The 19,516-nt window shown below is 37.9% G+C and overlaps 1 protein-coding gene across 2 annotated transcripts in view; it reads left to right on the top strand.

The window, feature by feature from the left end:
* Positions 1–19,516, top strand: part of TOP3A (topoisomerase 3alpha) — a 346,811-nt gene that overhangs the window by 217,897 nt on the left and 109,398 nt on the right. For both annotated transcript variants that reach the window (XM_089791990.1, XM_089791991.1), the window contains 4 exons: positions 3,150–3,184; positions 4,189–4,318; positions 4,713–4,765; positions 4,872–4,971. In XM_089791990.1, the coding sequence (XP_089648116.1) occupies positions 3,150–3,184; positions 4,189–4,318; positions 4,713–4,765; positions 4,872–4,971 (318 nt within the window). The remainder of the gene's footprint in view (positions 1–3,149; positions 3,185–4,188; positions 4,319–4,712; positions 4,766–4,871; positions 4,972–19,516) is intronic.

Raw genomic sequence — 19,516 nt, 5'->3', positions numbered from 1 at the left:
GCCGACAGGGTGATTGTCATCAGTGTTTTTGTATTCTGTAGCCGACGAGTAAATAGTTGTATCGGACATAATGTTTGTGGCCGACGGACTCCTTTGGGAAGGTTCGGCGGATAGTATTTATATCACATCTGGGATCATTGTAAATCATCATGGATCTTATCTTATGAAGCATAATGTAATGTTTTGGCATATGCGAATAATCAAAAGAGTTCTGCTGTTCATGTTTCCATTATTTGTATGCATTGATTTATATTACTCGCACGGTAAACACTGACTGCTATGGATTCATCCTTCTCTTTACCTTCCTAATTCTTTTCCAATTCTTGAATAATACTATTGCTAACTCTATTATCTAATCCTCTACCACCATTGTCCAAAGCATGGGGTCTAATTGCATTGCTTGGCCCCTTCATCCATTAAAGTATCATTCTCCTGCTGCCTTTCTGTCATTCCTTGTACACCAAACTCTTCCCAATTTATATTTGTTTCCAGCTGGTTAATCCCTATTCAGTTCTCTTGAGGATAGTTTCCACTTCAATCTATATATTGTTAGAAATTTGCTACTCTTGCTCACCTGTCACTTGGAGATCCAACCTATTTCCTCTTTCCATTTGATTGATTTGAATCTTGATTAACTCTTCTGGATCTATTGATAATTTATCTTTTCCAATATCTATTGGGTTATCTAACACGGTTTCCTCAGAAATGGTTATTTCATCATTTTTGTTGATTGAATTGACCCCTTGTCCCAACTGTATGTAATTCATTCTTTTTTGTCCATTTATTTTCTCTTAAGCTTTCTTGTTCTGTCTCCAATCTTTGGATTATATCAAATGTTTCTAGATCAATTTCTCTCTGTGGCTTCCATTTCTTTTGTTAATGATTTTTAGCTTCAATGAGACAAAATGTATAAATTACCGTTTTGAGTTGTTTGTCTTCAACTAAGGGATTGATAATATTAATTAATTAAAGGCCCCTTGATTAAAAATTTAAATAAATTTGGGCCATTTTTATTTGTTTCCCTACTTAAGGGGCCCAATAGAAATTCAAATGTTTTGGAGAGAGAGCCAGTTAAAGTTGTATACAAGGTTATATATGTGAAGCACGAGGGAAGAGAAGTTTGGATTTGATTGTTATCTTTCAATGAAGATTGATGACCATAGAACCCTCAGAGTGTCGATGGGTTCAGGTCACCCTAATTTCAATTAGAAATTCATGAAGTCTCAGGAGATGAATTTGCAATTGACTTTATTGCATTATTGGAGGTTTGACTCTAGATTTGCAACCAATCAAGACACAGACAAGGGACTGACAAAGTAGTCCATTGGGTTTTTCAAATGATCAAACACCTATGTCAAGTGTTAAATCTAATCAATATTTGGTGATTCTCCATTAGCTTTAGTCACTGCGTTTGTTGTTGAGGGAAAACTCAGTCTGATCTGTTCCACATGCATTGTGTGTGCATGGGCACTAGGCATAGTGGGGAATATTGAGAAATGATACTCAGGAAAATATAGTTCATTCCTTGTGAAGCAACAATTGTCCATCAGAATAGCAGTGCACTAAGGTGAATTGCCGCCAGTCAGTTTTCCTGCCTAATGAATTAATGTAACTGTGATGAATGAGCCATGTGGATATCAAGATGAATGGCAGGATTGGAGAGATCAGTCAGCGTGCTCTTCGACGTAAGTGGACAAACCAAATTGAACTTCGCTTGATAAGGAAAGCAAACACATAAGTCGTGTAGCTTCATTCAATCACCATTGGCCTGCGATTTCAGTGAGGAGCATCAAGACAACTTTTGCGGCAAGCTATTGTTTGAAGCAGTTCAAATAACTGAGTTTGTAATTGGTGATGATTGAATTGACCAATATAGAAATCAGTTATTGGCTGGCTGACCATGTTGATCCAACAATATTACAAGGAATTTGTTGGGCAGATCTATAATGCTCATATACGAACCTCTGAAAATCCCAGCAATGATGATCCTGTACAAATAATCATCTTTGTTGATTTAGAGTGTCATGGTTGAATTCTCAGGCTAATTTGCAATCTGACACCCGCAGTCAGACCAGTGCTTACAGAAGTTGGTGGACACTCATAGTGAGGATAGAGGATATCACGATATGAACCTTATGCATTGCTAGCTCAATAACAAGCTGAGAGTGAGAGATATAAGGATTGTTCACCAGCAGAGGTCGCATTGTCATCAGCTGTGATCTGCCCCATCAAATAATATTGCAGGGTTAAGATTACGATATTGTCTGGGGAGTTCTTACTTACATTCAAGATAGACAGAGGTCATCAAGGCTCCACCATCTGTCCACATCGATTCAAACTAGGAGGCAGTTGAAACTCTAATATCTCAGAACCTCAAACATGGCTGTTGTTGATGTAGCTGGGATTATCTTGTGTTTAGAAGAACAGAAGTACATAAGTTGTGGAGGGCTCCCTTTGATCCATAATCATAACAGATCTGAGCATCATCCGTGATTCCCAGAGTGGATCAATTGACAATCTCTGCCATTGCTTTGTTTTGAGACAGTGTTCAGGTGAAAAGTGATCAGACATTGTATCTTTCAATTGCAGTTGTCAGCTAGATTGTATTTGCATTGCAACTTGAAATTGAATGATTAATTGTTTGTTCAATTTCTTGGAGCATTAGTTGTATTTCTTTGCAAAATCATTGCGGGATATTTCAGTTTCAAAAGCACTTGAAATTGAGCTAGACACAATGACATCTTATTATAGCAGTGAATTTAGTTATCCTTACTGGCTGGAAATTGGATATTCATGACATGAACTTGATTAGTCAATCAGATGTCTATTGGGATGTTTCTTGTGTTTCAACAATGTTTACCCTTAGCCATGTTTTTATTTATAGAAAATTTATGGCAAAAAAATTCAAATTTCACATAAATCTTCATTGTTCTGAAACTTGAATTAAACTTTATGCTTTCTGTTATTATTTGCTTTTCCTAAATATTTTCTATGAAAGTTTCACCTGCTTAGTCTTGATATAAACAGCATATTTCTCATACATATTTCTTGCTAAAATTAGGAGAAAATTGACATGGAGGTTAATGTTTACTTGTTTTTCCTGAGCTTTTGTTACTCTAATGTGCCTGATATTTGCTTCTTTTTGACAGGGGGAGGCACTTGTTATGGGTTATGATGCAATGGGGTACTATTTAAACTGTACTTGTATTTCATTCTATGCTTCTGAATTGCAGTTATATGCATGGAACAAGATTTTCGTTTAGTATGTGTGTTAATCGCTTAGATGACATTCAGTTTTTACTTCTGACTAATAGACGTTCTCATAACTGTGATTAAATGGAAAATTCTATGGCTATTGAACAAGTAAAAGGGAGAGGAAGAAATCAATTACATTACTTTCCATTAATGACGAAACTAGATTAGTTGGACCCAACAGTTCATTATGTTTCTAAGGCAAGATCTACTAATATAGCATATTGAAAAATACTGATAAATGATATAGTTATTCAGAAAACCACATTTTTTTGGAAGATGGAAAAAGACACTTAGCTGGTTTATGCAGTGTTGAAAAGCGATTCATTATTTTGTTCTTGGTGCATCCTCTTTGATTTCTTTTCTTTAGGTTCTTACTTTATTGGAGTTTTCTGTCCAAATCCACCATTTTGTTACTTTTTATTTTTTTGAGATCGATAAACAGGAGTTGGCTATCAAGCTCTGTCTTCCAGTGTGCTTAAGCATCTGATTGACAAATTAGATACATTCTTATTCTTCAGTAAGACTCATTTATATTCTAAGGTGTAATTTCTTGGGTAAAAAATTATGTTAGCACAGCTTTTCATCTATACATGTTGATCAAACAAAATAATGTTTTGAGATTACAGATAAGTTTGTTCTCTTTAATACTTGAGTAATGTGATTGATGTTTCATTTATTCCCTTAATTCATCAATGGTGAGAACACAAATCTTATTCTGTTGAAATTTGTTGTGTCCTTCCATTGTAATGGAAATGACAAAATTCACCTCTGTATACAGTTCACATAGATTTGAATAGAGGCTCCCTAAAGTACTCTTCATAGAAGCTTGCGATTTGTGAACAGTTTGTGTTTAATTGTAACATAGCATCTATGGTTTTGCTTCCCATCTAACTATTTTAACCTGATTTTGATAATGGATGTTCTTTGGATTAGATATGAACTCTGGAAACCATACATTCGAGCCATGATGGAAGGTGAAATGAAAGCTGTGAGTATAGGTTCAAAGACAAAAGATGAAATTTTGGCTACTTGCTTGCAGCAAATGAAGGCATGCTTTCTTGGTGTGAGTTCTTAGAACCTCGGGTTTTCTTAAAAGATCAAAGGGCATTTGATAATTATGTTGATGCTTCCTGACTAGTGATTCAAAAAACTAGCATGCAGACCATCTTATACACCTTATGATGCTAATTACCTGGGTAATAGAAGATGAAAGCATGGTCAGTAATATGAATTAATGAATTGGTTCTTTATTGTTATCCTTTATCCAGTGTTTTGATTAAATATGAGCTGTTGTTTACAACTTTATACTAAGAGGATAAAACTGGTAATGTTTGCAATGCTGTACCATGGTCATAATTATTGTGCGATTATTAACTCATTTAACAGATGTTAAAATTGTTTACAAAATTTATTATTTTGCATGAACTCTATTTAACATTTTATTTTTTCATGCACAGGCAAAGTCTAATAAAGAGAAACTTTTTGAAGCTATGGAACTTTTCTTTGAAAGGTGACAGCCTACTTTGGATTTATCATCCTTTGCATTTTAAAGAAAACTATCATCTAGAGGACTTTTGTTGTATTCTGCCGAATTTTATAGAAAATTTTCAACACAGGTCTCAGAGACCAGGAGGTGGGGAGCAAAATGCTGTTGGAGATATTGTTTGTCGTTGTAAACTTTGCCAAGCATCTGATATGGTACTCAAGAAAAAACCAGTATGTAATCATGACCTTACACTTATTATTTTCATTCCTTAGTTTGTACAAGAAATACTTTCTTATTGGATTTGCAAGAGTCCATTGTTATATGTTTGTGTGTGCATGTCCCCTTCTATTTGACCTTGAACTTTGAATATTAAATAAGGTCATCAAGTAATTAATTTGATTGTTTAGTAGTATCCCACAAAAATTAATCATAAGGGTAATATTATTTGGTTAACTTAATACAATGTTAAATTGTTTTTAATGTTGAGATAAGTAAAACAAAGACACTTTACTACCATTTTAAGAAAAAGGGAAATTAAAGACAAAAAAAAGGAAGATGAAGAGGCCACTGCAGGGAAGGGAAAAAGTCTCCGCAATTGTTTATAATTATAAAAGAAAAATGAGAGGCTCATTCTGTTTTATGTTTGGTTTTGATATTCTCTTGGAGAAGTTTCAGAGCAGTTGGCTTTTAGTTCTGAAATCCGAGGACGGGAACCCTCAGGTTTTCTTTGTGGATTGGATGGAAAACCAATTCGTAGGTTGAGTGGATTTGTGGTAGAGTACACAGCTGGGCAAATTTGTGAAGTCTCCATTGAAAACAAATTTTGTAAGGTTTTAGTTTATTTCAAAAATAACAATATTATGCTTCTATTTCTTATTTGGAAAATGGGGATATTGTAATCTGAATATTTATCTAGTTTGGTGTGGAGTTTTTTGGGGTTTATATTCTGAATGCTTAATACCTTTGAATATTATGAAGACAAGTTTTGTAAGGTTTTTAGTTTGTTTCAGAAATAACAATATTATCCATCTATTTCTTATTTGAGAAATGGGGATATTGTAATCTGAAATTTATCTATTTTGGTGCGATCTTTTAGGGGTTTATATCCTATGTGCTTAATACCTTCGAATATTTATGGCATTGTAGGTCCTGACTCTTTCTTAGCTTCCAGGAATGAAAGCTCCTCAGCCAAATCTGATCTAAAATTTTCCCTTTCTCTTTTGTTTTCAAAATTGTCTTTTTTGTCCGTTTTCTTGAGCTTTCTGATTTTTTGGTTTTTGTAATATTCTCAGTTTTTGTTTTTGTTTTGCAAGAGCTTTTGGAAAATACTAAGTGAAAGGAATTGCAGATAAGTAAACAAATAAACATACAATGCAAACAAGAGACAATTTTGTCATGACCCCTCCCTGAATGAGACTTAATGACGACGCATGACCAGAAATATTAAATATTTATATACTACTATAATGCGATGTATTATTAGTATAATTAAAATATATAATATATTATAGTATATAGATATATGAATAATTATCATGATCATGATAGCGCGAAACATTTAACGATCACAATAAATATTGTCAATATATATGCACACACACATATATATGTCTATATATATATAAAATAATGCTTAATAATTATATAATAATAATAATACTTAATGAATACATATCATAATCTATTAAAAACATATCATAATCTATTAAAAACAATAATTGTACTCTATCCATGTGTATTCCTAACAATAGTAATATTTAGTAATATCCTTGCTAAATATTAAAAAACTCATTTTATCAGTTAATCAACTTTAAATGGCCACCCTTAGGTTGGGGTCCCACATACTGCCGGTGTCGGTACCGAGCATGACTTGGATGATCTAAAACATGGAGGAAAAAACTTGAATAGGGAAAGCAACATTTGAACCATAAAAAGTGGATTCTAATCCATAGACAAGCATTCAAACACATAGATAAGCACCATTTCAAATACATATATAGTCGGAGATTACAACCAAAAAGAAAGAGTAGAAACCCACTCAACACTGCACATCGGCCACAGTGAAAGTACAATGGGCCCACCATTGTATTTGCTTCTAGATTGGAGAAAACATTAAAATCATGCAAATAAATAAGAAAGTAGTGTCATTGAAAGTAAAACATTAACCAAAAGGAAGTCAGGTATTGCATATCATTAATCAGGCCAAAGCATTGCGGAAGGGCCAAAATTGTTGGAGGCCCAAAATTATATGGGGTCTTAACATACTTGGACAAAAAGAGGCAGTGAGTGGAATGAAAAATGAAATAGGGAGAATGTGCAGGGAAGGTACATAAGGAATTAAGGAAAGGGAACCTTAAATGTATTAGGGCATAAAGTGAAAGGAAGAAAGCACTTATTGAGGAATATTATTAATATTTATTATTATGATGGGGAGTGAGTAATATCAAACATAGTTTGTTTTTGTATGTGAAATAATCATCCTCCCTATATATATTATTTCAAAGAATTTATATTTTGGGGGAACATATTATGTGAAAATAAATATTTAATATTTTTAATACTAAAATATAATTAAAATATTTATACAGATACGATCTATTTCAAACTCTAATTAAGGATTTTGTGAGAAAATTAAGATATACCCAACTAGGGGTCATCACAAGTGGTATTAGAGCACATGCCTGCCATCTTGTGAAGGGTGCACATGTCAAATCAGAAAAAAAGGAAAAATTGTCATGTCCCCTCCCATCAACTAAAATTCTAAGTTGACACTTAGCCTATTCCACACTCTAATAGGCCTAAGTCTTTAATTAAGGAGTGTCTTGGCATGGATAGTGACAAAAGATTATAATATATTTTTAAAAATCCTCCACCTTATTTGTAACACTTCCCACTATTCAAACCTTTGATGATGGTCTTTGTTTGTATGGCAATTAGTTGTCATCCTCTTCCATCTAGGCAGCCACCTGACTAACTCCCTTTGGTGGTCATGTGTAACGCTTGCATGTTGGTTACAAGGTAACATTTCTTTGACATTGCTAGAGGTATTGTGAGCCAATTTTAGGGATATTTGGGCGACCTGGAGAGCTATGCGATTTCTGAACAATTTCTCTTTGCTAGGTAAACAAATTTAGGAAGGACAAAATCCCTTCTTTCATCTTCAAATAGGACGTAGCCCTTGTTCATTCTAACTCCATATTCCTCGTCATAATTGATTTTTTATTCACGGGACTGTTTCTATGCAAGTTGGCAAATGTGTGGGAATAGATTGCAAATCAATATTGTGTTCATTATTGGAATCTTATAGTCATCCTAGGAGATAAGCCGACTCATGAGTCTTCACTAGTGATGAAATAAGAAGGTCGTACATGCATGTTTGGCCACAACAAGAAGTAAGGCTCCATTACATGCTATAGGAGACTCTCGGGCTTGAATATGTCACCTGTGGAATAATTAAGGATCATCAAATTAGTCATGGATTGCTTGTGCATACAAGCGCATCTCTGGACCTCGTTCAGTACTATGGTTTACGGTATTTACACAATCTCATTCATTCAGAACAGTATTGAAGTCTTTGTTACAATACAACGTTACCAATAATAATTTCATTTAAGTTTGCATATTGGAATAGTTTGAGCAATCTCAATCAAATAGGAGACTTGGTTATTGGTGTTCTAAGTGTTGTTATTTATATCACTCTAAACATATTTGCATGAATGTAATTGAGTTTAGTTTGGATAGTATCAACATTTTATCCCATGGTCTTCTCTAACATTCAAGTCTTGGTGCATCCCTTTTAAATTAGGAGACATACATAGTTATAGAATAATTTAGGAAAAAATCATCATAGTGGTATCGGAGCAACGAACCAGTTGCCTAGTGGGCTTTTATATTGAATCTGTCAATACGACAAAGAACCTAGTAAAATTTGAAAACCCTTGCAAATTTCAAAAGGAAAAACAACTTCAGAGGTTATTCAAGTGTATTAAATGGCTGAAAGGGTACCAAATGTCGTGTAGGAAGCGAATAGGGAAGCAAGGGAAACCTTGAAGGCTCTTAGAGATGGTCAAAATCATGTTGCTAATGTATTGCAGCAACTTACGCAAGCTATACAAAAGATGAATACTGGGCCTAGAAGACCCCGAAGCCATCACAGTGAGGGAGGTAATGTAGTTGGAACACCGCGAGGCATGGGAGCGCCCACTTGAACAATGTTTAGGCCTTCAATGCCAGTTTTTGTTGAACATTGTCATGAGGTTGAGATTGTTAATGTTGGAGGTGTAGGAGACATTCATGATGATTTCATGGCTACATATGCTGAATGGGATTTGTTTCCAAACAATATTAATGCAATCTTAGGCTTTGTTTAGTATATGAAGTAGAGAAGGGAATTAGGGAGAGCCAGACAAGATAGGAGGCCAAGGTCCCCAATCAGGGGTTTAAAAAATGCTATGAGCAAGATTTCCTTACCAATATTTGATGGTAGCGGAAAAACTACAGTTAGGGCATGGATAGAAAAGTTGGATAATTTCTCATACGAAAACTTATGTTTGAAACTGATGCAATCAAGTTTTCTACTATGCATTTGGATGGACAAGCTTATGATAAATGGCAACATGGTTTAGCCACTGGATATCATGGCATGTTTCATTTGTATGAGGAGTTTAGTAATAAACTGATAAAGAGGTTTGATAGGAAAGGCAAAAGTTTACTACAGGGAGTTAGCTCAACTCAAGCACATGAAGCTTTGGATACTCTATTGATGAATTTCAAAGGATATCTATCATCATCCCAGTTATGCCAGAGAACAGGAAGTTAAAGGTCATGTAAGGCTTGAGTGATAGGTTAAAGGGATTTGTCAAGGTGCTGAAACCAAGTACTCTACCAGAGGCAATAAAGATGACACTTGATTTGGATAGCTCATCTTCAGTGGTTTAGCCTCCCAAAAAGCCTTTCAAAGGACCCAAGATAAATCTGAGATCTTCAAATCAGAATAAGAGTAATCCACCTACGATTGATTTTGAGTCCATAAATGGGCTACAAAGGAGGAATTTATGCTACACATGCAAGTAACCGGATCATAGATGCCTTGGAAAGGCAAGGTTCATTACATTGAGGTAGTTTCAGATGATGAAAATGATGGCAACAAGACTGATTAAAGCGATGAAGATGGTGTTCATGAGCAGCCCCAATTGGAGAAGGAGGAGAAACAAGTTTTTGATCAACTGCCTACAGTTGCTACACTCTCAGAAGTTCCTATAGGTAGTCTTATTTAACTTAAGGGAGTAGTCAAAGAGCAGAAAATGGTTTGCTTAGAGGATACAAGGGTAATACATACCTTCATTAGCACTACTATAGCAGCAAAACGAATGTTATAGGTGAATGCCATTTTTATTTTGATGTTAAGGTTTTTGGGGGAGATCTTAATTGTTCAGTGATGGTTTCTCAGCTTGAAGTTCAGCTAGGTAGTTACACTCTCACGATAGATATTTATTTGATTTAGGTGGGATGGATGCTAATTTGGATCTGCAGTGGCTCCAGATTCTTGGTAGATACAGTCTTGATCATGATTGGAAACAGATTGACTTTATGAGAGGAGATTGATAGGCCATTCTCAGAGCTATGATTGATAAGGGTCCTAAGATCCTTTTAGCTCATAGGATGGAATTGATTTTGAGACATGAGGATACAAAATGGGCAGCGCATTGTTTTATCTCCACTAAGTTTGTTTCAGATTTAGGGCAGCAACATCATATTGATATTCAATTGGTGTTAGAAAAGCATAAAGGAGTCTTTGGTGTATCCCTCATGGTATACCTTGTGAGCATGGATTTGTGCATGTGATAGAGCTAGAAGAGGGTGGAAAGCCAATCATTACAACACCTTATCGTCACCTAAGGAGATAGAGAGGACCATTCGAGAGTTATTTGACAAGGGGCACATAAGATCGAGTTCTAGTCCATTTGCTTCATCGGTGGTTTTGGTTTAGAAAAAAGGATAGTGCTTTTTGTGACTTCATTGTCACCATTGTCCATTTCATGGGAACCCTGGTCGTAGGCACAACAAAAAGTGAAAACACCAAATGCTATAGTCTATCGTTGAATCCCCACACTTGTTGGAGTGCATTTCAATGCAAGTCATAGATTGGTTAATGGACAAAAAATCCTCAACATCATCTAAACAACGCTCTCCTCAAACCTTGGAACATGATTCCGTAGTGGTCATGGAATTGCCTATCATGGACAAAATTCTTTGCTGTAATGTTCCTGTTATAAAATAAATCATAAATCAAACTATTGTAATGGGCCGATTGATTTAATGTATCTTGGACCCATTTTTATTTTTGTTTCCGTAGTTGTGTTGCCGTCGACTATCTTTGTACACCCTGGAAAGTTGTTCCCGACGGGTATTTAAACACAGCATGTAGGTTGTCTTTAGACATGCAATTGGGATTATTTCTTTGTATTCCAAATTCTAGTTGAGATTCTTTGTTGTTCACCATTTCGAAAGTGAAAGATCTTCCCTATTTGGCTCTTTCGATTTCGGTGGGATTCAACCCTCACCCTATTCTGTCGCCGATAGTATTTCGCTTGAATCTGGCAAATCGGAGCATCACCTTTTGGCATAAATATTTCTTGAATGAATTGTTTGTATTCAAGTTTCCATTATTGTGTCTGATTTACTTGTGTTTATGAACGAGTTAGCAGTCTTTGTGCTGATCCCAACACCTAAGCGTGTGGAATATAGGCATTTCTATATGGCCCTCATTATTTGTACGACCTCCATCCTCACACCCCTCCATACCACTCAGCAAAATTCATTGTACGGCTTTGTGTTCTTTCACTGTATGACTCCTCTCTGTACGACCAACAAACAATTCGTACGAACTCACCTTCATACCCCATACAACCATCATAAATATACCGTATAGCCAATTTTACTACTCCATATGGCCATCAGTATAGGCTATATGACCTTCATTCATACGCTATCTCATACCACTGTACCCCTTGTCAACTGCACCACCGTACGGTCATATGGTCCTTCCTGTTGGCCATAGTCATCACGGTACAATCAACTCGTCCTTCTGGTTTTTGAACTAAAAGTACTTGGAATAGAACATTACAGTGGTATCAAAGCTCTTCAATCTTGCTAGCCTATGGATAGTGAATGAGAGTTTATAGTCGAAAGAGAAGGACAAATTCCATTGATCGAATGGTTGCCGAACTGGAACCGACAGCTACCGAACTCGTGGCAGTACTGAGGGAACTTGCTAGGAACTAGGCACAAATCACTGATACACAACAACTCATGGAAGAGACTCTCAAGAAGTTGGCGGACAATAAAATATCTGGAGAACAAAATGGTCACAGCGCAGACTCGGTGTCGGGTAAATCAAACCCTTGTCTAACACACTCTCGACCTTGCATGCCGACTTTTCCTTCACGGACGGAGGCACAACACGGAGGGAAACAACCAACCTTTCAAGAGATGCAAGAACAATTGAGAGAAGACTAGAAGAATGCAAATCTTGAGGAAGATATATCCTACAAAGATTACACGGATCTGAGAATGAGATATTCGGGAGGTGGAAATAGAGGATATTTTAGCGATGATCTCAGAAGAAAGTTGAGTAAAGTAAATCTGTCTCCATTTGACGAATTCAGTTCCATATCTGCGCAAGTGTGGGTAATGAAGGCCGATACTTACTTCTAGTTGAATCCTATGTCAGAAGAAGCAATCAAATTTGTGGCACTGCACCTGGAGGGAGTTGTGCATGAATGGTGGCATCACGACATTATCACATTAGGGCATGATCAGATAAATACTTACGCATAATTCACTGAGAGATTGATAGATCGATTTGATGGTAAAGATCTAGAACTCAATTTCAAAGATTTGGCACAATTGCGGCAAATTGGATTGGTCGATCAGTACATTGAGGAATTTCAGAAACTCTCTGTTTTGGTCACGGACATTTTCGAAAGAAGACGGGTAGTACTCTTCATGGATGGATAGACATAACCTCTGAAAGGTTGGGTAAAGGGGTTCAACCTTGCCACCCTGTCGGAAGCTATCATTAAGGCACAGAGTATGACATCCTCATTTGCGTCATCCTCTCGAAGTTATTCACATGACAAACCTCCAGCATTTACGAGGGAAAATAAACCACTGCCCAGGAAGCTGTCATTGGACGAAGCTACCAGACATGAACTCCAATCGAAGAAACTATGTTTCAATTGCAAGGGACCTTGGGAGCTTGGCCACAGATGCTTCGAAAAAGGGAAGATCCATTACATTGAGGTTGTGTCCGATGATGAGGGCGAATAGGAAGAAATGCCTATCGAAGACAACCAACCTCACGACGACACCAGTATGGTCAGTTTAAATCGTATGGAAAGAATTGTAGCTTTAGTACGGTGTGGAGGAACCATTGCCCTAGCCGATAGCTCGAGGTGCATAGTTTTTCGTGTATGGGGAACCCTCCAAGGACAACGGGTTACGGTGATGCTGGATAGTGAAGCCACTCTGAATTTCATAAACTCGTCCTTAGTGAAGTGAAGAAGTCCACCTACGGAGACGCACACAGGGTTTCAGGTCAAGGTTGCCAGAGGGACTCTTTTGCCCTGCACGCACCTGGTTCCTTAGCTAAGTATCACAATGCGAATCACATGGTGACTGAGGATTTTTTCATAGTAGACTTGGATGACATTGAAGTTATTCTAGGTATATAGTGGATGGAGACACTTGATGAATACACTCATAGTTTCAAACGGATGGACTTCACTTTTTTTGTTGATGGAAAGAAGGTTGTCCTTCAGGCAAATGAAGGTCCGAAGGAAGTTTCTAGGCATCGGATGGAGGCAATTTTTCGGCATAATGACATTGTGTGGGCTATACATTATTTTATCTCAATGGAACCTATAAAAGGGCATCGAACACCTCTACATGATGATGAACTTCAGAATATTTTGAGTAAACATGATAAAGTTTTAATTGAGATTCCTCCTAGCATACCGCCTCATCAAGGGTTTGAGCATACTATAGAGTTGGAAGCAGGAGCCAAGCCGGTCATAACCACACTGTACCGCCATCCAAAGAAATTCAAAGATGAGATCGAAAAACGATTCAGGAACTACTAGAGAAAGGATGGATCCGACCCAGTTCTAGCCCTTTTGCGTCATCTGTGGTTTTGGTCAAAAAAAGGATGGAACGATGCACATGTGTGCGGACTACCGTGCGTTGAACAAAAAAATAGTAAAGAATAGATATCCCATTCCAAAGATAGATGAGTTGCTGGATGAGTTGCATGGCACAGTCTATTTTTCGAAAATAGATCTCCGTTCTGGATACCATCAGATCCGCATGAGGGAGGAAGACATAGAAAAGGCGTCCTTCCATTGCCACTATGAACATTACGAGTTTCTAGTCATGCCGTTCAGATTGAGAAACACACTTGCTACATTCCAATCATGCATGAATCGCATTTTCAACAAACAACTGCGTAAGTTCTTATTGGTATTTTTTGATGATCTTATTTATAGCAGGACATGAGAGGAGCACCTGAAACATCTGAATGAAGTCCTAAAGATCATGGAGGAGCAATCTTTGTTTGCCAAGCAATCCAAATGTGAATTTGGCATGACAGAAATATTGTACCTGGGGCATGTTGTCAGTAAATACGGAGTTCAAGTGCATCAGGAGAAGATTCAGGCTATCCTTGATTGGCCTCCCCCAAAATCATTCACAGATTTGGGAGGATTGTTTGGGCTATGCAGTTATTACCGGAGGTTCGTCAAAGGATTCTCTTAGCTCAGTGCACCTCTGACGGATCTGACAAAGAAGGGGTCTTTCCAGTGGAGCAAAAAGGCACAACTCACTTTTGATAAATTGAAAGAGGCAATGAGCACTTGTCCTGTACGTGCATTACCTGACTTCACCTGACCATTCATTTTGGAGTGAAACGCATCCGGAGAAGGCATTGGCACAGTACTAATGCAGGATGGACACCCCATAGCTTACAAGAGCAGGAAGCTTACGCAGACAGAACACCTCTATTCCATCTATGAGAAAGAGATGTTGGCCATTGTACATGCACTAACCAGATTCCGACAATATTTGGTAGCTGCCAAGTTTGTCGTGCGCACTAATCACAATAGTTTGAGATATTTTTTGGAGCAACAGGATTTGAATGAGCGGCAACATAAATGGGTAAGCAAGGTTCAGGCCTTTGATTTTGACATTGAATATGTAAAAGGAAAGAACAATGTGGTTGCAGATGCTTTGTCCAGAAAGCTCGTTGTCTGCTTATTAACCCACATTTCAGCCGATTGGAAAGCACAATTGTTGGTAGAATATTTGAAAAACACATTTGCCTGTGAGCTAATTGATGGCGTCACCAAGGATGACAGGTACAAAGTAGTAGATGACATCATTTACTATAAGAGTCGGATATTCCTAGTACCTGAATCTAAATTGAAGCAGAAGATCTTGAAGGAGTTACACGACTCACCCTTGGCAGGACATCCAAGCTTCCTCAAAACGTACAGAAGTCTATGGGAGAGGTTTTCATGGAAAGGATTAAAAGGGGACGTGTTGCAGCATGTGAGAGAGTGTGCGGTTTGCCAGCAGAACAAATCCAAACATACTCTGCCTGCCGAGTTATTGCAACCGCTGCCAATTCCAGAGCATATGTGGGAAAGTATCTCGATGGATTTCATAACGGGGCTTCCCAAGGTGAATGGGAAAGATTGCATTTTTGTGGTGGTTGAGCGATTGACAAAGTGCGCACATTTCTTTGCCACCCCCTCAGATTTTCAAGCTGCACAAGTTGCCAAACTGTTCTTTAGAGAAGTCTTTCATTTGCATGGGTTATCTCGAAACATTGTTAGTGATCGGGACGGGTGTTTCATTAGTGTCTTCTGGACAAAACTGTTTTGATTGGCAAGGACTGAATTGCCACCAAGTACTAGTTACCACCCTCAGACAGACGGACAGACGAAGATTCTGAACAAGTGGCTCGAAGGTTACCTTTGAAATTATCTCTTGTCACAACAATGGGCATGGGTCAAGTGGATACACCTGGGAGAATATTGCTACAATACCACGTATCACATGTCCATCGGGATGGCACCATTCAAAGCTTTGTATGGGTACGAACCCCTATCCTTCATCGACGCAGTATTGGAAGATAGCCACACACCGAGATCGAAGGATTGGCTTTAGGAGGGACAGGACATCGTACGACACTTGAAGGAAACCCTACAACGGGCACAAAATCAACAAAAGATGTATGCCGACAGACACCGAATGGAGAGGAGTTTCGAAGTTGGAGACTTGGTTTATCTCGGGCTCTAGCCATATCGACAATCTTCATTGAAGAAGGGGAAAAAATTGAAGCCATGCTTTTATGGCCCCTATCGCATCATTCGTCGCATTGGTGAAGTCGCTTACAAGCTGGAACTTCCGAAGGGAAGTCGTATTCATAACATCTTTCATGTTTCATGCTTGAAGAAGGCCGTAGGGAAAAATGTCACGGTAGCCACAAACCTCCCACCACTCAATGAAGAAGGCAAGCTCATATTGGAACCAACCGAGATCATCAAAGTTCGTGAGAAGACTCTATGAAACTGCACTGTGAAAGAATATTTGGTGTGTTGGAAACACTTGCGATTGGATGACACGACTTGGGAGGGCGAGCACATTCTCTAGCACCTGGCATTGCATTTGCTTGAGGACAAGCAAAATTTGGGACAAGAGGACTGTAATGTTCCCGTTATAAAATAAATCACAAATCAAACTATTGTAACGAGCCGATTGATTTAATGTATCTCAGACCCATTTTTATTTTTGTTTCTGTAGTTGTGTTGCCATCAGCTATCTTTGTACACCCTCGAAAAGTTGTTCTCGACAGGTATTTAAGCACGACATGTAGGTTGTCTTTAGGCATGCAATTTGGATTATTTCTTTGTACTGCAAATTCCAGTTGGGAGTATTTATTGTTTGTCATTTCTGAAGTGAAAGATCTTCCCTATTTGGCTCATTCGGTTTCGGTGGGATTCAACCCTCATCCTATTCCGTCACCTGTATTACTTCGTTGGGATCTGGCAAATCAGAGCATCACCTTTTGGGATAAATATTTCTTGAATGAAATGTCTGTATTCAAGTTTCCATTATTGTGTCTGATTTACTTGTGTTTACAAACAAGTTAGTAGTCTTTGTGCTGATCCCAACACCTAAGCGTGTGGAATCCAAGCATTTTCGTACGGCCCTCATTATCCGTACAACCTCCATCCTCCCACCCCTCCATACCACTCAACAAAATTCATTGTATGGCTCTATGTTCTTCTACCGTATGACCCCTCTCTGTACGGCTAGCAAATAATTCGTACTGACTCACCTTCATACCTCGTACGAACATCATAAATATACTGTACAACCAGTTTACTCTTTCGTACGGCCATCAGTATAGACCGTACGCCTTCATCCATACGCTATCTCATACCACAGTACCCGTTGTCACTTGCACCACCGTACAGCCGTACAACCCTTCCTGTTGGCCATAGTCATCACGGTACAATCAACTCGTCCTTCTGGTTTTTGAACTGAAAGTACTTGGAATAGAACATTACATTTGCTGCCTGCTCCACTCACTTTATGGAGTGCATTTCTACTCCGGTCAAGGATTTTGTCCAAAGGAGGGGAATCCTTCACTACTGAAAATTGCCGCTCTCACTTTTTGGAGCACACTTTTTGTGTTGCTGTGGATTTTGTTTGATGGAATAGATTCAGTGACCCATTGATATCCCCACCATTTGATTTATTCTTGTTTGAGGCACATCAAAGAATCCTGTGGTCCACTCCGGGAGCGAAAGAACTACAAGAGTTGAACTTTGGTCCAAAGCCTAGGCGAGGCAAGAAAGAAGCATCTACAAGTCAAAATTCACCAAGTGTAGTCGATCTTACCAGAATATTCCAAACTTCACCACCTCACCATCAAGCACAAGGATCGATCCAAGGAGGAGTTCCACAAGGAGCTACACAAATTTTAACAACTATTTGTGCAAATACCCATACAAGTTGTTGCACTTGCAACTGTTCAACAACAAGTTCCAACAATGGCGTCCACAGAATGCATCACCCCTTGGAGCATTTTCCGCCTATCACAATATACCAAAGAATCCTTACCACTTGTGTTCTAAATTCTTTGTGAATGATGTCAACCATATTGTTTTGATGAACACATTAAGATTATTGCGGATGCTCTCTAGAATAGATAAGGTTGCTTCTTCTAAGAAAACTTTATCTGTTGATTAATTCTCAGAAGGTGGTGGATTGTTCAATGGGGAAGGTATGCCTCCATTATTTGGATTTGTATTCCACGGTCTCCTTTGAAGGTATGCTTCCAAATAACTTTGCAACTTCTCCACATCCCAACACAAGCAATATTCTTGGTCCCCTTAGAGACTCTGGTGAGTATCGACAACCCACTAACTCTCAAGGAGACAGAGGACAGTCCTCCATGATGAATGTTTCACTAAGTGTGAAAAGGGAAAATGATGTTCAACCTTCCACGCAACAAGGAGAGCAAAGGAAAAATGAGAATCCAGGACAAAAAAAGAAAGGAAGTCCAGTTGGAGAGGAATTTAAGAGGTTAAGTTCTTATATACTAGAAGAATTCAAGAAAATCAAAGTAAGTCCACCATTATATGAATTGATGAAATTCAAGAAATTAGAGAAGCATTGTTGTGAAGTTTAAATGATGCCCCTATGAAGATTGTCTCTCAATGTGTATCGCATCCACCAAGAGGGGAATCTAATGTCCAACAACCCAGTTTTGCACATAACAACAACATAGTGGAGGACGTATTGCCCTCTGCATTTGGGATTCCTCAAAATTCTTCAATTTTCATTAGAATGGTACAAAACTCTCGAGATTATTAGAAAGTTGTAGTCAATGGAGGAATCTCTCAGAATTATTCAGCACAAGGAATAATTAGAGATAATGCTTCTTTACTAGAACAATCAACAGCTCCACAGAATGGAAGTAATATCTTACAGAATATTGAAAGAATCAATGAGAGAGCTCATAAACCAGGTTTTTTCTATCAAGGGAAAGAGGAGCCTGCACCTTTCCTGGTATCAATTAGAAATTTTGGGAAAATGTTACGTAATTGTTTAATTTACTCTAGTGCATTAAGTAATGTAATGCCTTTGGATATGTAGAAGGTTGAGATTAGTTGCACTTTAGACTGATAAGAAAGTTACATAGTTGGACAAGATAGAGGTCGCAATTGTGGTAGAATGGAGTAATATTTAGATGTGATTCGCGACTGCCCCACATGTTCAAAGTAGCATTGATATATCTGTAGTTGATATTGTTGAAGGATATGACATGCTTCTAATTAGAGACTAGGCAAAGAAATTGAATCGATACATTGCAACAAACTTTTTACATGTGGCTTCCATGGAAGGGAATCCCAAATCACGTAAGGATAGAAAGCATGTCGAGGCTCTGATTATTAACCACTGAGTATGGTGAAAATAATGAGATCTTGTTCATGGAAACAAGCTTGGGATCATATGTTCCCAAAATAGGAGAAATTCTAATGTTGCAAGGTTATAATCAAGGGTGATGTCCCAACGTGATTCCCACTTTCACTAAGGCTTCTGTTGGAGATAATCTAGAACCACTATTAAATGAATGAATGTTCTAGAATTTTAGGAGTTTTGTCCTGAAAAGTGTTAAGAAAGAAATTGAATTGGGGAAGGATG

This window comes from Cupressus sempervirens, chromosome 7, assembly GCF_028749045.1.
Source record: "Cupressus sempervirens isolate cs-2001-9-10 chromosome 7, ASM2874904v1, whole genome shotgun sequence".
Classification (NCBI taxonomy): Eukaryota; Viridiplantae; Streptophyta; class Pinopsida; order Cupressales; family Cupressaceae; genus Cupressus; species Cupressus sempervirens.
Note: the sequence above shows the minus strand (reverse complement) of the source record. Positions and strands in the feature narration are given on the sequence as shown.